Below are 13784 nucleotides of genomic sequence, written 5' to 3' on the forward strand. Positions count from 1 at the left end.
ACGCTGTACTTTCTTCCGCCTTCTCTCGAGAGAAAAATTGTTCCCGGTTACGCACAATGCTCCATTGTCATTCACCGCACGGCTTACCGGTCGCGTAATCGATGCCACATTTCACCAATAAAACGTTCGGTGACACGCGATTCTATCGCGGCGACGAGCGGCCACGCATAAATCTGCCTTGGAAAAAAAGAAATCGGGCAATCTCGATCGGTAATTTTGCTCGGTGAGTTCGCCGCAATCCGATTGTTCCGCGGCTCGTGGAACCCGAGCCGATCGACGTTTCCGGCACACGGCCCGCTTTTCGATCACCTTCGATCGATCCCGCGTAACGGTGCAGGGGATAAATGTTGTCCGATCGACCAGCTAACTGATTCACCGATTTCCAGGGTGACAGTGGCGCCTACCGATCCAGAGTCAACGTTGGAATCGGCGCCAGTGGTTTCGGGAGGACGACGACCTCGGGAGGAAGCGGCCTTCCGAGTTGCAGGAACAGCTACTCGACCGTCGGTTCCGGTTCCACCCGATTGCCTGCCAAGGAGAGGGTTTCCGGATTCGGGAATGCGTTCCTGAAGAAAGACAAGCACGAGGAGAAATCTAGTTTTAAATATCCCAGTAAGTTGTTTTCACTGTTTGTGTACGTGGTATTGGTTTTAGTATTTGCCTATAGCATTGGAAAGAAAGGAAGAAAGGAAGAAATATCGAATGGATATAAATTATAATCGAAATCGAGTTATTTTACGAGATCAAGAATTTTTAAAAAGTTATTAAATATTTGTGATATTAGCAAATTAATCTCTTATGAGATTTATTTAAAATAGAATATTTAGTTACGGAACAAATTTTTTTTTTTTACATTTCGATTAATTAAATTAAAAAATTTGTTAATAAAATAATACTCACTGTATAACACGATTCCAGATAACGCACATATATATTCCAAATATAAAAATTGAAGATTTTAACAGAGAAAAGATTTTAACAGTAAGAGATACAAAAGTCACGGCATATTGCGATTTCAGGTAATAAAGACGCCGACAAAGGTAGACTTCACCCGAGTAGGTCGTCGACGGAGGACGTGGGGGCGAAAAGTCCATTATCGAGCAGCAGATCCTCCCTGTTCGAGAAGTACTCGTTTCCAGCTACTAAAACTTCAGAGAGGCCCGCCTCCGTTTTGGACAGATATAACCGTGCCACTTCCCGCGAGAAGAGCAGAGAGCCCGACGTGGTATCGCGATACGGATCCAACACGTATCCCGGATCGAGCTTGGCTCGAACTTATGGAAACGAGAGTAGGATCGAGAAGAAAGAGAGGGCCGATCATCCGCCGGTTTCGTACCGTGGATTACGGCCTAACTCGGGTAGGAATTCTCGCGAGCCAAGCCCGGAAATCAACGTTGGAAAATCGAACTCGTTCAGAATGTACACGAGAGCCCCCTCCTACGGTCGATCCAGTGCCACTTCTAGTGAGTGAATCTTCTTTTTCCTTTTATTTTGTTAAAAATAAACTTTTCGAATAATTTAATTTTCATTATATAATCGCTATTTCATTTTCAAAAGTTAAAAAAAACGAAAATTATATCATGAAATAATGTTTATTTGTGAAGTGAAATTTTATTCATTATTGATTTATTCTTTGAAAGTTAAAGAAGAATTTTGGTTTTTGTATTATTCGGTGTTTAAATTGTTTTTCGTAATAATTTCGTAAATTCAATTGATATTTTTTGTATTTTCAATATTTTCTTTCTCTCTCTTTTTCTTTTAATATTTGAAATATTATTATACGAAAAGAGTAAGGAAATCATTGATATTTCATTTATTCTCAATATCTTTAATCTTATTGTATTTCAGTTGTCAAATAATATTTCTTTAAAGGAATTTTAAATTTATACGTCTGTAATACTATGTTAGACGATAGTTCCCATAGATATGCGGAGAATCGTAGAACAGTATACCTAAGAAGCTTTCCACGTGATATTTATAGCTATAAATTTTCACACTTGAAAGCAATGTGTCTCGCGGGAAATAGCACTATAATTTGTTCCATAATGAATTTACCCTTCCAGATCACAATGGAAGATAAATTCTGTCGTTTAACAATCCTACTATTGTACTTATTATTATATCCTGTTATTACATTATTGCATTTTATCTGATATCGAAAGATGAATTTATCACAAATTTATCCTTATAAATAATTATTACAAATATAATATATTACCATTTTTAATATCATATAGAATGATATATATCAGTAATAAATTATTACAAATTATTTTATTTTTAATGGTAATCTTCTTTGTAATAAGAAGATTGTTTCACGAGACAACAAGTAGAACAAATTTAAAACATATCAATAAATAGGTATTATAAAAAGATGTAAATAGTGCAGACTTAATTTTTGATATGATCGATAATAGTAAATATAATTGTTTCTCTTACAGAAGATTTTGTTCAAATATATTCAAAATATTTTCTATTCTCCGATCATCACATCACTTTAAGCTTAATTTATAGCTATAAATATTACTTAAAGAAATTTTTACAATTTCTTTAACATACCTGAGACCATATAAGAACATATTTTGACAAAATTCGATTTCTACGAATTTTATTATCATCAAGCAGCCATATCATTTCTTACGAATCAGAGAACAAATATAATTACTAAAAAAATCATTTAATTACAACTAAAAACTTTCATATGCTTGAAATGATATGAGTAAAATATCTAAAACTATAACTTACTCGATTCTCGAAACGTTTTCAGGTGCCTCCGAATCGAGCTCGGCGCCAATCTCCTCGAGATTCGGCTCGACAGCTGGTAGCAGATTCTTTTCATCGAGAAGCAACAACGACCGAGTTCCGGCAGCTATAAGCTACTCCGGATCGGACAGGTTCCGAACTTCAGGCAGTAAGCCTATGCCGGCGAATTTGAAGGACGAGGAAGCCGCGAAAGCGAAAGAAACGACGCAAGAGATATACGCGAAATCGGAAGAATCGAAACTCGAGAACAGACTGAAAGACAATGAGACCGTTACGATGGTTACAAGGGGTACATCACCGACTCCTCCGGCTTCTTCGTCCTTCGTGAGGAGCAGAAGAGCCGACATAGGTATCGCGAATCAGAAAGAAGTGAGTCGGGTTCGAAAGAAAATGGAGACAAAGGATCAAGAGGTTCAGAGCGAGAGATCGGAGGATGGTTCGAGGTTCTCTCGATTTGGAGGAGGAGGGCGAATCTCAGGGGCACCGTGGTCCTCGTATCTCGACAAATTCTCGTCGAATTCGAGCGGAAGTGGCGTTTACGCGAGAGGATTCAACGGAAGTAACGCGACCAATTCGAGGGTGAATAGCTTCGCGTTCCCCAGATCGAACGACGCCTCGAGGAACGATTCTTCTTCTTCTTCGAAGGTGTCGCCTAGTTCTAGTCAAGAAATTCATGGGAATAGAAATCAAAACGAGCAGAAAGTATTCGGCGGTTTGAGCTTCGCGAAAACGGATTCGAAAACGAGCAACGAGCAACAAGGAAATTCAAATCAAAGGGATCAGATGGAGGTTAAAGCGAATAATGGTGAGAGTCGTGCGTGCACAGTTGGTAAGAGTGAAAGGAAAGGCTTGGCGAGCCCTTCGATCTTGAAGAGAGAGGATTCGCCGCAACAACATGGTGTTCTCGCTAAGTCATCGGATTCTCGAGAGAGCGTTTCGAAAAGCGACGAACAGCAAAGTAGCAGGGAAAGTTCGACGTCGAAGAGCGAGAATAATAGTCAGAAGAGACCTTCGATACCGAGATTAGGTCGTATCGCGGCGAAGAACGAAAGCAAGATTGCGAAATCGTCGTCGAATTCGTCGAGCAAGTCGGATGGACTGCGGGAAAGGAGGAGTTCGACGCCTAAATCTGACGCTAGCTCATTATCGAAACTCGATGACTCGTCTAGAATAGTCGAGGGACATTGTCAGGAACAGAGTAAAGAAGCCTCTACGTCTAAAAGTGATAGTGTTTCACCTGCGAAAGATTCTCTTCAAAGGTAGCAGCTCAATTTTACGAAACAGATATTTTCGTTATTTTCTTTAAATATTTTTAAAATCGCGTTATAGCTCGTGTTTTTTTTATTGTTTTTGTTAACGAGATAAAAGAATCAATAGGAAAGTAAAATGTTTAAACTTTTTTAAACATTTTATATTTTGTATTTTTAATGGAAGAAGAATAATCGAAATTTAATCGATCACTCAAACTGATAATCGGAAAGACGATAAAAATCAAAATATAATTACAATCATTTTTTTGAAACCAAATTGTTCCAGAAACAAACTTTAACATAACATTTATTTCTTATATCAACTTTGAGTGATCAATTTTCGTTTCTTCGACATCTCTCCCCCATAATCGATACATTTTCTCACGTACTTGTCATTTTTCCCGATAAAACAGTAATTCGTCGCAGAGCAGATCGACGACACCGCAATCACGCAGCGGCTCGGCGAAAAATCTGTCCCGCCAAACGACGAGAACCGACTCTACGGAAGGATCCGCTGTAAATGTGCCAATTGGCAGGTCGAAATCGTCGTCAGCCAGTTCGGTGACGAGTCAGGGTGCAAAAATAAAGGCGACGCCGCCGCCATCGCCGGGGAAGTCGTCCGTGTCGAGCGTTTCCTCAGTGAATCTGAGACAAGGCGGTTCGCCGGATGCTCGTGGCAAACCACCTGTGCCGAAGAGCGACGTCGCGTCGGCGTCCGGGTCCAAGGGCATCGTGCAGCCCAAGTACGTGAACAAAGACTTCCGGAAGTCGACGTTGAACATGGAGAACGGGGACCCCTCGCAGTCCAAGTACAGCAGAAAGAAGAAGAACGAGCGTAGCATGTCCGTCAGCTCTCAAGATTCGCAATCCGAACCGAACTCCGAACCGAACATCCACCGACCGGCCGTTCCTTCCGAATCCAGCTCCGCCTCTGTGAAATCGAACAGATCGAGGCTGAGGCTACCGTCATCCTCGCCCTCCAAGAGTGTGAATAGAAAGAGCGAGTCGAGCAGTGGGCCTTCGAGCGTGGCCGAAAAATCGGGGAGTCGCTCGAGATCGCCATCGGGGAAGAGGAGCAAGCGAGAGGGAAGCTCGAGTTCGAGCGCGAACAGCGAGGATTCCTCGAATTCGTCGAGCAGCGAGGAAGAGGAGGACGATAAAGAGTCGAGGCCCGGATCGAGGCCACGCAAGAGGAGAACGTCCAAGTCCCCTTTCTGCGAGAAGAAAGGGAAGATGAGCGCTGGATCGTCGAGGACGAGCGTGTTGGCTTCGTCCACCGACGAAATGTCACTGACCATGGATAAACCGCCGAGACCACCGTCCAGCCCGAGATCGAGGAGTTCGGGGAAAACCGAGGAGGCTAAATCGTTTCTGATGAGAGCCCTCGCGCCGGTCACGAATCTTTTCAAGAATAAGCACCAAGATTCCAGCGAGTCGGGCAAATCGGCCGGTTGGCCAGATTCGAACGAGGAAAACGCGGACGTGAAAAAGTCGGAGCAGAACGGGACAACGGCGTCTCTATCGAGAAGTCTGTCGAAAAGTTTCAGTTTCACGAACTCGGAGAAGAACGAGGACAGGAGACAGTCGTGTCAAGCTAGGATCAGACGAAATTTTTCCGGGGAACAGCCTTGGTGGATGGATCCGAACTCCGAAAACGTTCCTGAAGGTGTCGAAACGGGAAGCGTGTGCAACGACGATATTAGTCAAGAAACGACCGTCAGTAGTACCTTACCTGACGATGGTAAGTCGACGAGTAAAAGTTTTTGCTTTAAATTCGACGTGATGCATACTTATACAAAAAAAAAAAAAAAAAGAAAGAAAATGTAAAGCGAGTAGGATTGATTTACATTTTTGGGAGATAATTGTCCGATTTGTATCTTCTGTTATTCGCAAACATCATAAATTACTAATGATTTAATGGCGCAAGACGCTTAATTATCCTCCCTGGATCAGTTTAACAAAAATTCTTCCCTCGTTCTTCCCAAGAAGAACGTAAATTACCACGATCCGCATAGATAAACCGCTCCCCTTAATTATATGTTCCCAGGCAAATTTAAATACAAAGTGTGGAGACAAGAATCGGAGGAGCGAGGCTGGTGGTTAGACTCGAACGACAGCGGGGCATCGGAGGACGCGAGGAAGCAGTCGGCGACGATTTCGAGACAAGAATCAGGGGAGAAGGGTTGGTGGTTAGATTCGAACGATAGCGCTCCCTCGGAGGAAACGAAGAGGCAATCGTCCTCGGTAGTTTCGAGGCACGATTCGGAGGACAGGACTCGTTGGTTGGATGGAAATGACAGTGCTTTCTCGGAGGAGGTCAAGAAACCGTCGCGCACGGCTGTGTGGAGGCAAGATTCGGAGGAAAGGGCATGGTGGTTGAGCTCGAGCGACGCTGCGCCGTCGGACGAGTCGAAGAAACAATCGTCGTCCGTGATATCTATTTCGAAACGAGAGTCGAGCCGTTGCAGTACTCGATCGAACGAGCGAAGAAATCGATTGAGACATCAACAGTCCGGGGAGCAAGCGTGGTGGATGAGCGACAATCCTGAAAACGTACCTGAAGGAGTCGAAGTCATTCCTACGACTCCTACGTCAAACGGTAATACTTACAACGACGAGGTGGACGACAGCCAGCCGTACGGCAGAGGTGGAAACAAGGTCAGGCACATTGAGTCGGGTGAGAAACCATGGTGGATGGACAGCACGTCGAACGTTCCTGACGGTGTAGTCAAGATTCCTGTGGAAACGTCGAACAGTACCTCGGACTCGTCCGAATCGTTCGAGAGAATCGATATCGGTGTTAACCCTGAACCTGAGATATATAAGAGAAGCCTCTCTAGATTCCCTATCGAGTTTCCGCCACCTCCGGCTGACGAGCCACTCGGGGATCGTGCCAGTCCCGAAGGGGTAAAGTGATCATATATCGTGCATTATTCATTTAACGGCCCCTAACTGACGAGGCTATATAGGTACCTGTTAATACCCTGCGTCGTAAATCTTTAACCTCGCGTACTTGACATCGGAGAGAGAGAATAAAGTTGCTTTTGTGGCAAGTCTTTAACTTAATTAATAAGTCCTCTCTTAAGTAATCGAGTGGTTACCTTAAAAGGTTCTAAGCCGGGGAACGTGTAAACTTTGTTGTCACGTCGTATTACGTTTAAAGTCGTTTTATGCATATTAGATTATGGACTGAGGATTTTTATGCAAATACAAATTTTGCGTAATTTACGTAAACGATATATCGTCGAATATATTCTATATTTTTCTCTCGGGACATTAATTTTTTTTTTTATAATTATTGAATAATTTTAAATAAATTAAGATTATCAATTCGAATTGAGCGATGAATAATCGTATTCGGATTACGATGTTGCTACTAGAAAATATCGAGTGTCTTATTTATTCTATTTTATTAAAAGAACAATCAAGAAGAAAGATTTAGCATTTTTATATAATATTACAATACAAATTTTATATAAAATTTACATAACAAAATTATTGACATTTTATAAACGATACGCATATTTTCCATTAATTGAATATTTGAAAATAATTGTTTTAGCTGTGTAAAAATCCGCAGTTAAATCCAAGCAATTTCTCTTGCCTATTCTCATTCAATATCAAATAAACTTGTTAATTATTGTTTATGCTTTCTTCAATGTCAAGTATTTCGCAACAATTTCTTGTAGCTAGTATTTTCTCTACTACTAAATACTAAATCGCAAAAGTTTCATCAATTACAGACAACCGCTTCCTTCCACGTAACCCATCTACAATCTCTCCTTAAAACAAAAGGACTAACTTATATCCATCGTTTCCCGAGTAAAATAAAATCAATTTGTCAGCCGGGATAAGTAAAGATACGTTCTAGAACTACACAAATTGAAATTTTATTTCATTTCACTACAAGTAAGTCTTGTTCGCAGGTGGAAAATCCTCCCGATCCGCCGGACAATTATGGCGGACGAGACTCGCCTTACGACAACGTGCAGCCAACATCCAGAAGATCATCGCCAAAGAAACGTCCTTCCACGTTACCGTTGTTCATCGGTCAGCACACGAATATCGACGATCTGTTGGGAGACACGGCCACCTTGTGCCCAAGCCCGGTCCTGTCTCGTATCCGTAAACGCGAACGCATAGACGAGGGTGAGTTGAGTAAAGTGTAAAGAGATTTAGAATCGATCACGATTGCGCATACGGATGCGATCAATATCGGGTTTAGAATAGTTTCAGATTAGGATTGTTAACAGAGAGGATTGTGCGGTGCCTCTTTGAAGAGGATCAATAGCATTCGTTCCTTTCAGAAATCGATGTACGGATGAACGCTGAATAGAGCGTCGGTACGCGCTTAGAATAGTCGAAAGGGGAGCTGATAGGATTAGAGTGTAATTCGTATGAACGGATTTTAGTGATTCTAAATTCCTTTGATGAAAGAAAAGTTTGGGATATAACGAACCATAACCGTAACTCTAATAATATGTAACTAATGTGTTGAAGAAATGAGTCAATTATGTTCTTCTAGGAAATAGATGAAATTTCATTAATAATTTGTAGATACGTGTTTATTTGTCGTTTAATCTTGTAATTCGTAGTTCCATTACATACTACTTTCATTAATAAAATTGTGTGACGTTAGAAAATATGTAGACAATAAAATTTTATGATGATTAAGATATTGCAATCTTGAGTGGTTGAAATAATACTCGTATATTCGTATTTCAATATATCGTATCGTTTACATTAATGTTGATTATTATTATTATTATTATTATTATTTTCAATTAAAAGTACGAAATAAAATAAGATGCTGCACTTAGAGGTAGAATATTATTGGCATTTCACATTTTGATATTGTTATTTATGTAGATTCGGGAGAAGAAAGTTCAGAATGCGAAGAGATCGACGCCACTCAAGTGATCATCCATGACAGCACTCCGCAGACACCTGTGATACAACGACGACATCGGTACGTTTCATGTCGATAATCGAACGTGAATTCCGAAACACGTGGCTGCTTGATTGTAACTAAGCAATTTTCTTCAGGGACAAAAACGAGAGACCTCAACCCGACGGCTACATTCCGGTGAGTTTTTTCCAATTTTTCTCTATCTCTCTCCCCTGCTTCTTCAAGTTTTTGACGTCATATTAAATATGGCGTAATTAAATGATATTTTTCCACTTATATTTATTATCTTTTTCTTTTCTTTTTTTTTTTTTTTTTTTTTTTTTAATTGACAAGCGAACCGAACAATTTATATTGTTTGAAGTTTCATCATTTTGTCGTTCCACGCGACAATATGGAAGGGTGAGCGAAACAAGCAACAAAACTTTTCTCGTTTCTTCAATTTTCCAGCGAGACACGGATTCTCGCTATTCGCGTGCAATTCTTTTCATGATCAGTGGCTGAAGCAAAGTAGTGTGTAGGTGGCCGTGGATAGAAGGACGAGTACTCGAAAAAAACGCCAGACGAACAAAGACGAGAAGAGGGTAGACGACATCCAGAAGGAGTGGAAGTGTACGCGACATTATTGTTTCTCATGAGGGATGTGCGAAAAGAGACTCTCCTTTTACTCCAGACTCCCTCTTTCCTCTCCATTTTTTTTTTTTTTTTTTTTCTTTAGTTTTACACGTAAAGTGCTAACAACAAAGGGTCGGTCTTCTGGAGTCACTTCCCCTTCGCACGAGTCTTTTCTCGGAACAGACCGAATTTTCAATTATGTTGCGTTTGAATTTTAAAAATTCAAACTATTCTGACGAGATGTCTAATAATAATAATCTATCTTTATTGTTGAAAAATTTCGTGGATTAAAAATTATCCAAAATCCACGAGGATTTTCGTCCACGGATTCATCAAATATCGAATATATTTCACGTATACGTATAATGATAGTATATAGGGTTCAAAAAATATTGATTGAAAAAGGGATTTTAACAACAACAATGACAACGATGAATCCTTTGTCCGATCAGTTCCTAGCCGTCGAGTCACTCATATTTTTCCGGAGCACTATAGAATTTTATCGCAACGGTGGCACCCTCCCGCACGAACTACCTCCCATCACGTTTCTATGGGTCCAGCAGCCCCTTTTGTGAGCTTGTCACCCTTCGTGGGGTCTCGTAGTAGCGGGACAACAATGAGAACAGCCGCACTTACGGTTACGCTCTACGTGCTGCGCCAGCTGATTATTTTTTCACCGCACAATTACCATCCCTGCCGTTTCATTTGGCTCTTCAGTCCCCATGCATCTTCCTCTTCCTCTCTCTCTCTCTCTCTCTTTCTCTAAAAAACATTCATCCTCGAAAACAACAAATCGCTGGATGGACTTCCCTAGCTATCTTTTATCCTATCTTTGCGGAAAATTGAAAAAAAAAAAAAAGGGAGGACAGAAGAATGATGGTGGGGTTTCATAGAAAGCAGGTTGCTAAAATTTGTTTGACGACAATATTGTTTTGGCAGAAAACAATGTGATGTGTTCGTTCAATATTTGTTCAGGATTTAATTATTGGAAAGAGGCCTGTTTCCTAATTCCATTCCCGAATGCTTGCAATTTTTTCATCCTGTGGTAAATTCAATTTTCTCTAATTTGTCAAAAATTAGAAGAAATATCTTCATCAGGAAAAAAAAAAGTATTGATTTAGTAGATTTTGTCAACAATTGATTGTTTTCGTTAAATAATTAAATTTTTTAAATATATTCTTAATATTAATATTTCTAAGTATTAATAATTGATTTGTTAATGCATTATTAATTTTGTAATTACTTTTGAATACGAATGAGACATTATTATGCCACGTAATTTATGTGCATATTTAAGTCGAACTTTATACCAACAAAATAATGAATCATTGGTAAATTTATTCAAAAGTAATATATAATAATAGATTTTTTTCATTTAATTGCGTTAATAATTTTATGACGCAATTCTTTACGAATTAATTGCTAACAAATCAGCGAACATCGATAATAAAGTTCACGTATTATCAAACTTTTGATAAAATTATTATATCGAAGATAAGAAAATGAAGTTATTTAATTAAAAAGATAAAGATATTTCTGAATTATTTTCATCTATTATAATTTTTATACATAATTATATAATTTTTACATAAATATATAATTATAATTAATTTTTATACATTTCTGAAAATAGATAATTATTATTCCACGATTCGATATTATAAATTAATTTAAATCGAATTATCGATTATTACACATCACATTGTCATGAGTATATAATTTCAATATATAATTACGGTGAAACAGCAATTTTAATAATAAAGGTAGCAAATATTGTCTTATAGCATCGTTCCAGGGTGTTCTTTGTACACGAGACGGAATAGAGAGGGGGTTGGCCGCGTGGCGGCGCTACTGTCGCCTTAGTGGCGACAGGTGTCCGTGGCGTTCAGTGTCGCGACGGCTGCTCGCGAGGTACGTTATAAGTTGTGAATTCAGTTCTTTTCCCTCTTTTCACCTTCCCCAGTTTCACAGTTCTGTGTTATTTTCGTTTTCGTATCGTCTAATCGATTAATGTGTGCATTTTGACGTGTGTTATACGCAATTACGACAAAGGTGACGCACGTTTTCGTGCGCGGGAAGCGCGCGTGTCGTTCACTGAGTTTTTGTCGCGCAGACTCCGGTTCGACAGTTCGTTTACTGTATATACCTATCATTCTTCTTCTGCCGGCTTCTGCTCCAAACGCTAAAAACATCAAGGCTGGCCAATTCGATCGAGAAATGTCGTTTCATAATTGACCAGTCAGTATAACAGGTAACGTGAAACTTTATCTATCAAGTATATTTGGGAGTGGACAATGGCGGAACTGTCAGTTTAATGGACGTGTATTTCGATCGAGATATCGCAAGTCGGAATCTTTCGAGCGTCTCAATCGATATTTTCGGAGCTTCGATTATCTCGATTAGTTTAGAATGGATTGTAACCTCTGTTGCGAAAATACGTTATTTATTTTGAAGATTAATTTAGTTATGTGTATTTTTTTTTAATTATAGGTCTAGTATCTTTTTTTTCTTATTTAGATATAGTATATTCGATTGTCAGTTAATTATCGTGATTTGTTTATATACATGGGCGTATTTTATATACAAAATATATATAAAAAATCTTTTTACGATTCGATGCAAGAAATTATATTATATTATAATATAAATATATTTATATATTATATAAATATTAACATTTTAATGATCAAATTTTTCTCAAATTATTTGGAAAATAGTTGATTCGAATTCGTACTCGTTTTGAATGCATTTTAAAATTCGCGTAAATTTGTTCGAGTATTCTGGGAATTTTTTGGAAAAAAAAGTATTCGTATTTCTAACGAAATATTGACTCGTATATAAAATGACCGGAGAAAGCAACGTCGTTGGTGAAATTCCTTTGATACCGGTAAATATACCGAAAAGTTGGCACTGGCCATAGAACGAGTTGTTGCCGGATCCGCGCAAAAACATCGGTCCACAGTGAATTTGTTGATTCAGACGAGTTTGGAAATCCTCTTAGACACGATCTTACGTTACGATCGCATCTTGATCGTGAATCTTTCGTCGACTACAGGCACGATTACATTCGTGGCATGGCGCAGACTCGTTTTCCCTTCTATCTTCCTCCCCCTCGTTTCCTTTCATCCTTCTTGCCATTTTTCTTTCCTTCTCTCTCTCTCTCTCTCTCTGTCTCTCTATCGCTTTGCCCTCTGTCTTGCTTCAACGTTCATCTTTCTTTCTCGTTTATTCAGTATTTCTCTCTTTATTCTTCATCTTTCTCCCTTTTTCTCTTCTGTGAACACCATCGAGCCGGTTCGCAGAAGAGCTAGCCCCATGCAACGGGTAAGAACAATGCGAATAAGAGAGGATGACAAGACTGGTTGGTATGCGTGGATAATTGACACTTCGTAAATTCATTCTATCCGAATGTCGATTTTCTCGCGAGTCTCTTCTCGAATAAGATATTAGTGTCCATGACATGGTTCGTGGAAACGTGAGAATCGATATTGTTCCTTCCATTTTTCTATCGAATATACCGCGCTTTTAAATCGGCATTGTGATTCGGACACCGTGTAGAAATTTCGCGTCATGCGCGGAGCTTGGAAGGCCGATGTTTTTGTATTTCTCGCGCGCAAGATAGGTTCGACACGGTGAATCTTACATGTACACATATAATAGTGTACGTTCGTATGCGAAGATGTGTTAGGTCATAATATATAGAATCTAAAAAAAAAACTTATGTCTCTGTTTCGTATATTTTTTTTTTTAAATTTTCTTTTCAACATATTGTTCTCAATTATTGCGAAAGAACTAACACGTTTTCATTGACTGGTATAAATATTATGAAGAAGAAATAGCTGTATTTGCTTGTTTCTCTAAAAAAAAAAAGATACATCAAAGTGTTCCTAACCTTGAGGATAAATGAAAAATTACCTCTTTCTATCTTTCCACTTTCGGTTGATCGACGAGTGAAAGGAAAATGTAAAGGTTATCGACCGATCGAAAACGATTTCTTATTCGCCTAGCTGTTCAGAGTCAAAGGTTGTTACAGTTCCGACATTGTCACTTTCACATGTACGAGCTAATATAAATATGTACGAATACAATCTTTTTTCGAATATTGTGTTACATTTCTGAATATTTGTATTTACGATAAAATACAAAAAAAAAGTACAAATATCTCTCTCGTTTTTCTCGTCAATATTTCGAATTTTAACGTCAAAAATATTCACGTTACCGTTTAAAAAATCAATTTTCAGATACAAATT

The 13784-nt window shown here is 39.1% G+C and overlaps 1 protein-coding gene across 1 annotated transcript in view; it reads left to right on the forward strand.

The window, feature by feature from the left end:
• Positions 1–11428, forward strand: part of LOC105736833 (uncharacterized) — a 33562-nt gene extending 22134 nt beyond the window's left edge. The window contains exons 2-10 of the mRNA XM_086914730.1: positions 387–612; positions 1020–1463; positions 2768–4022; positions 4427–5754; positions 6061–6920; positions 7940–8162; positions 8883–8982; positions 9060–9099; positions 11319–11428. Coding sequence (XP_086770856.1) covers positions 387–612; positions 1020–1463; positions 2768–4022; positions 4427–5754; positions 6061–6920; positions 7940–8162; positions 8883–8982; positions 9060–9099; positions 11319–11357 — 4515 coding nt within the window. The 3' untranslated portion in view covers positions 11358–11428. The remainder of the gene's footprint in view (positions 1–386; positions 613–1019; positions 1464–2767; positions 4023–4426; positions 5755–6060; positions 6921–7939; positions 8163–8882; positions 8983–9059; positions 9100–11318) is intronic.
• Positions 11429–13784: the final 2356 nt, after the last annotated feature.

Source organism: Apis florea, unplaced genomic scaffold (genome assembly GCF_048593485.1).
Source record: "Apis florea isolate Af1SG1 unplaced genomic scaffold, ASM4859348v1 contig_3731_pilon, whole genome shotgun sequence".
NCBI lineage: Eukaryota > Metazoa > Arthropoda > Insecta > Hymenoptera > Apidae > Apis > Apis florea.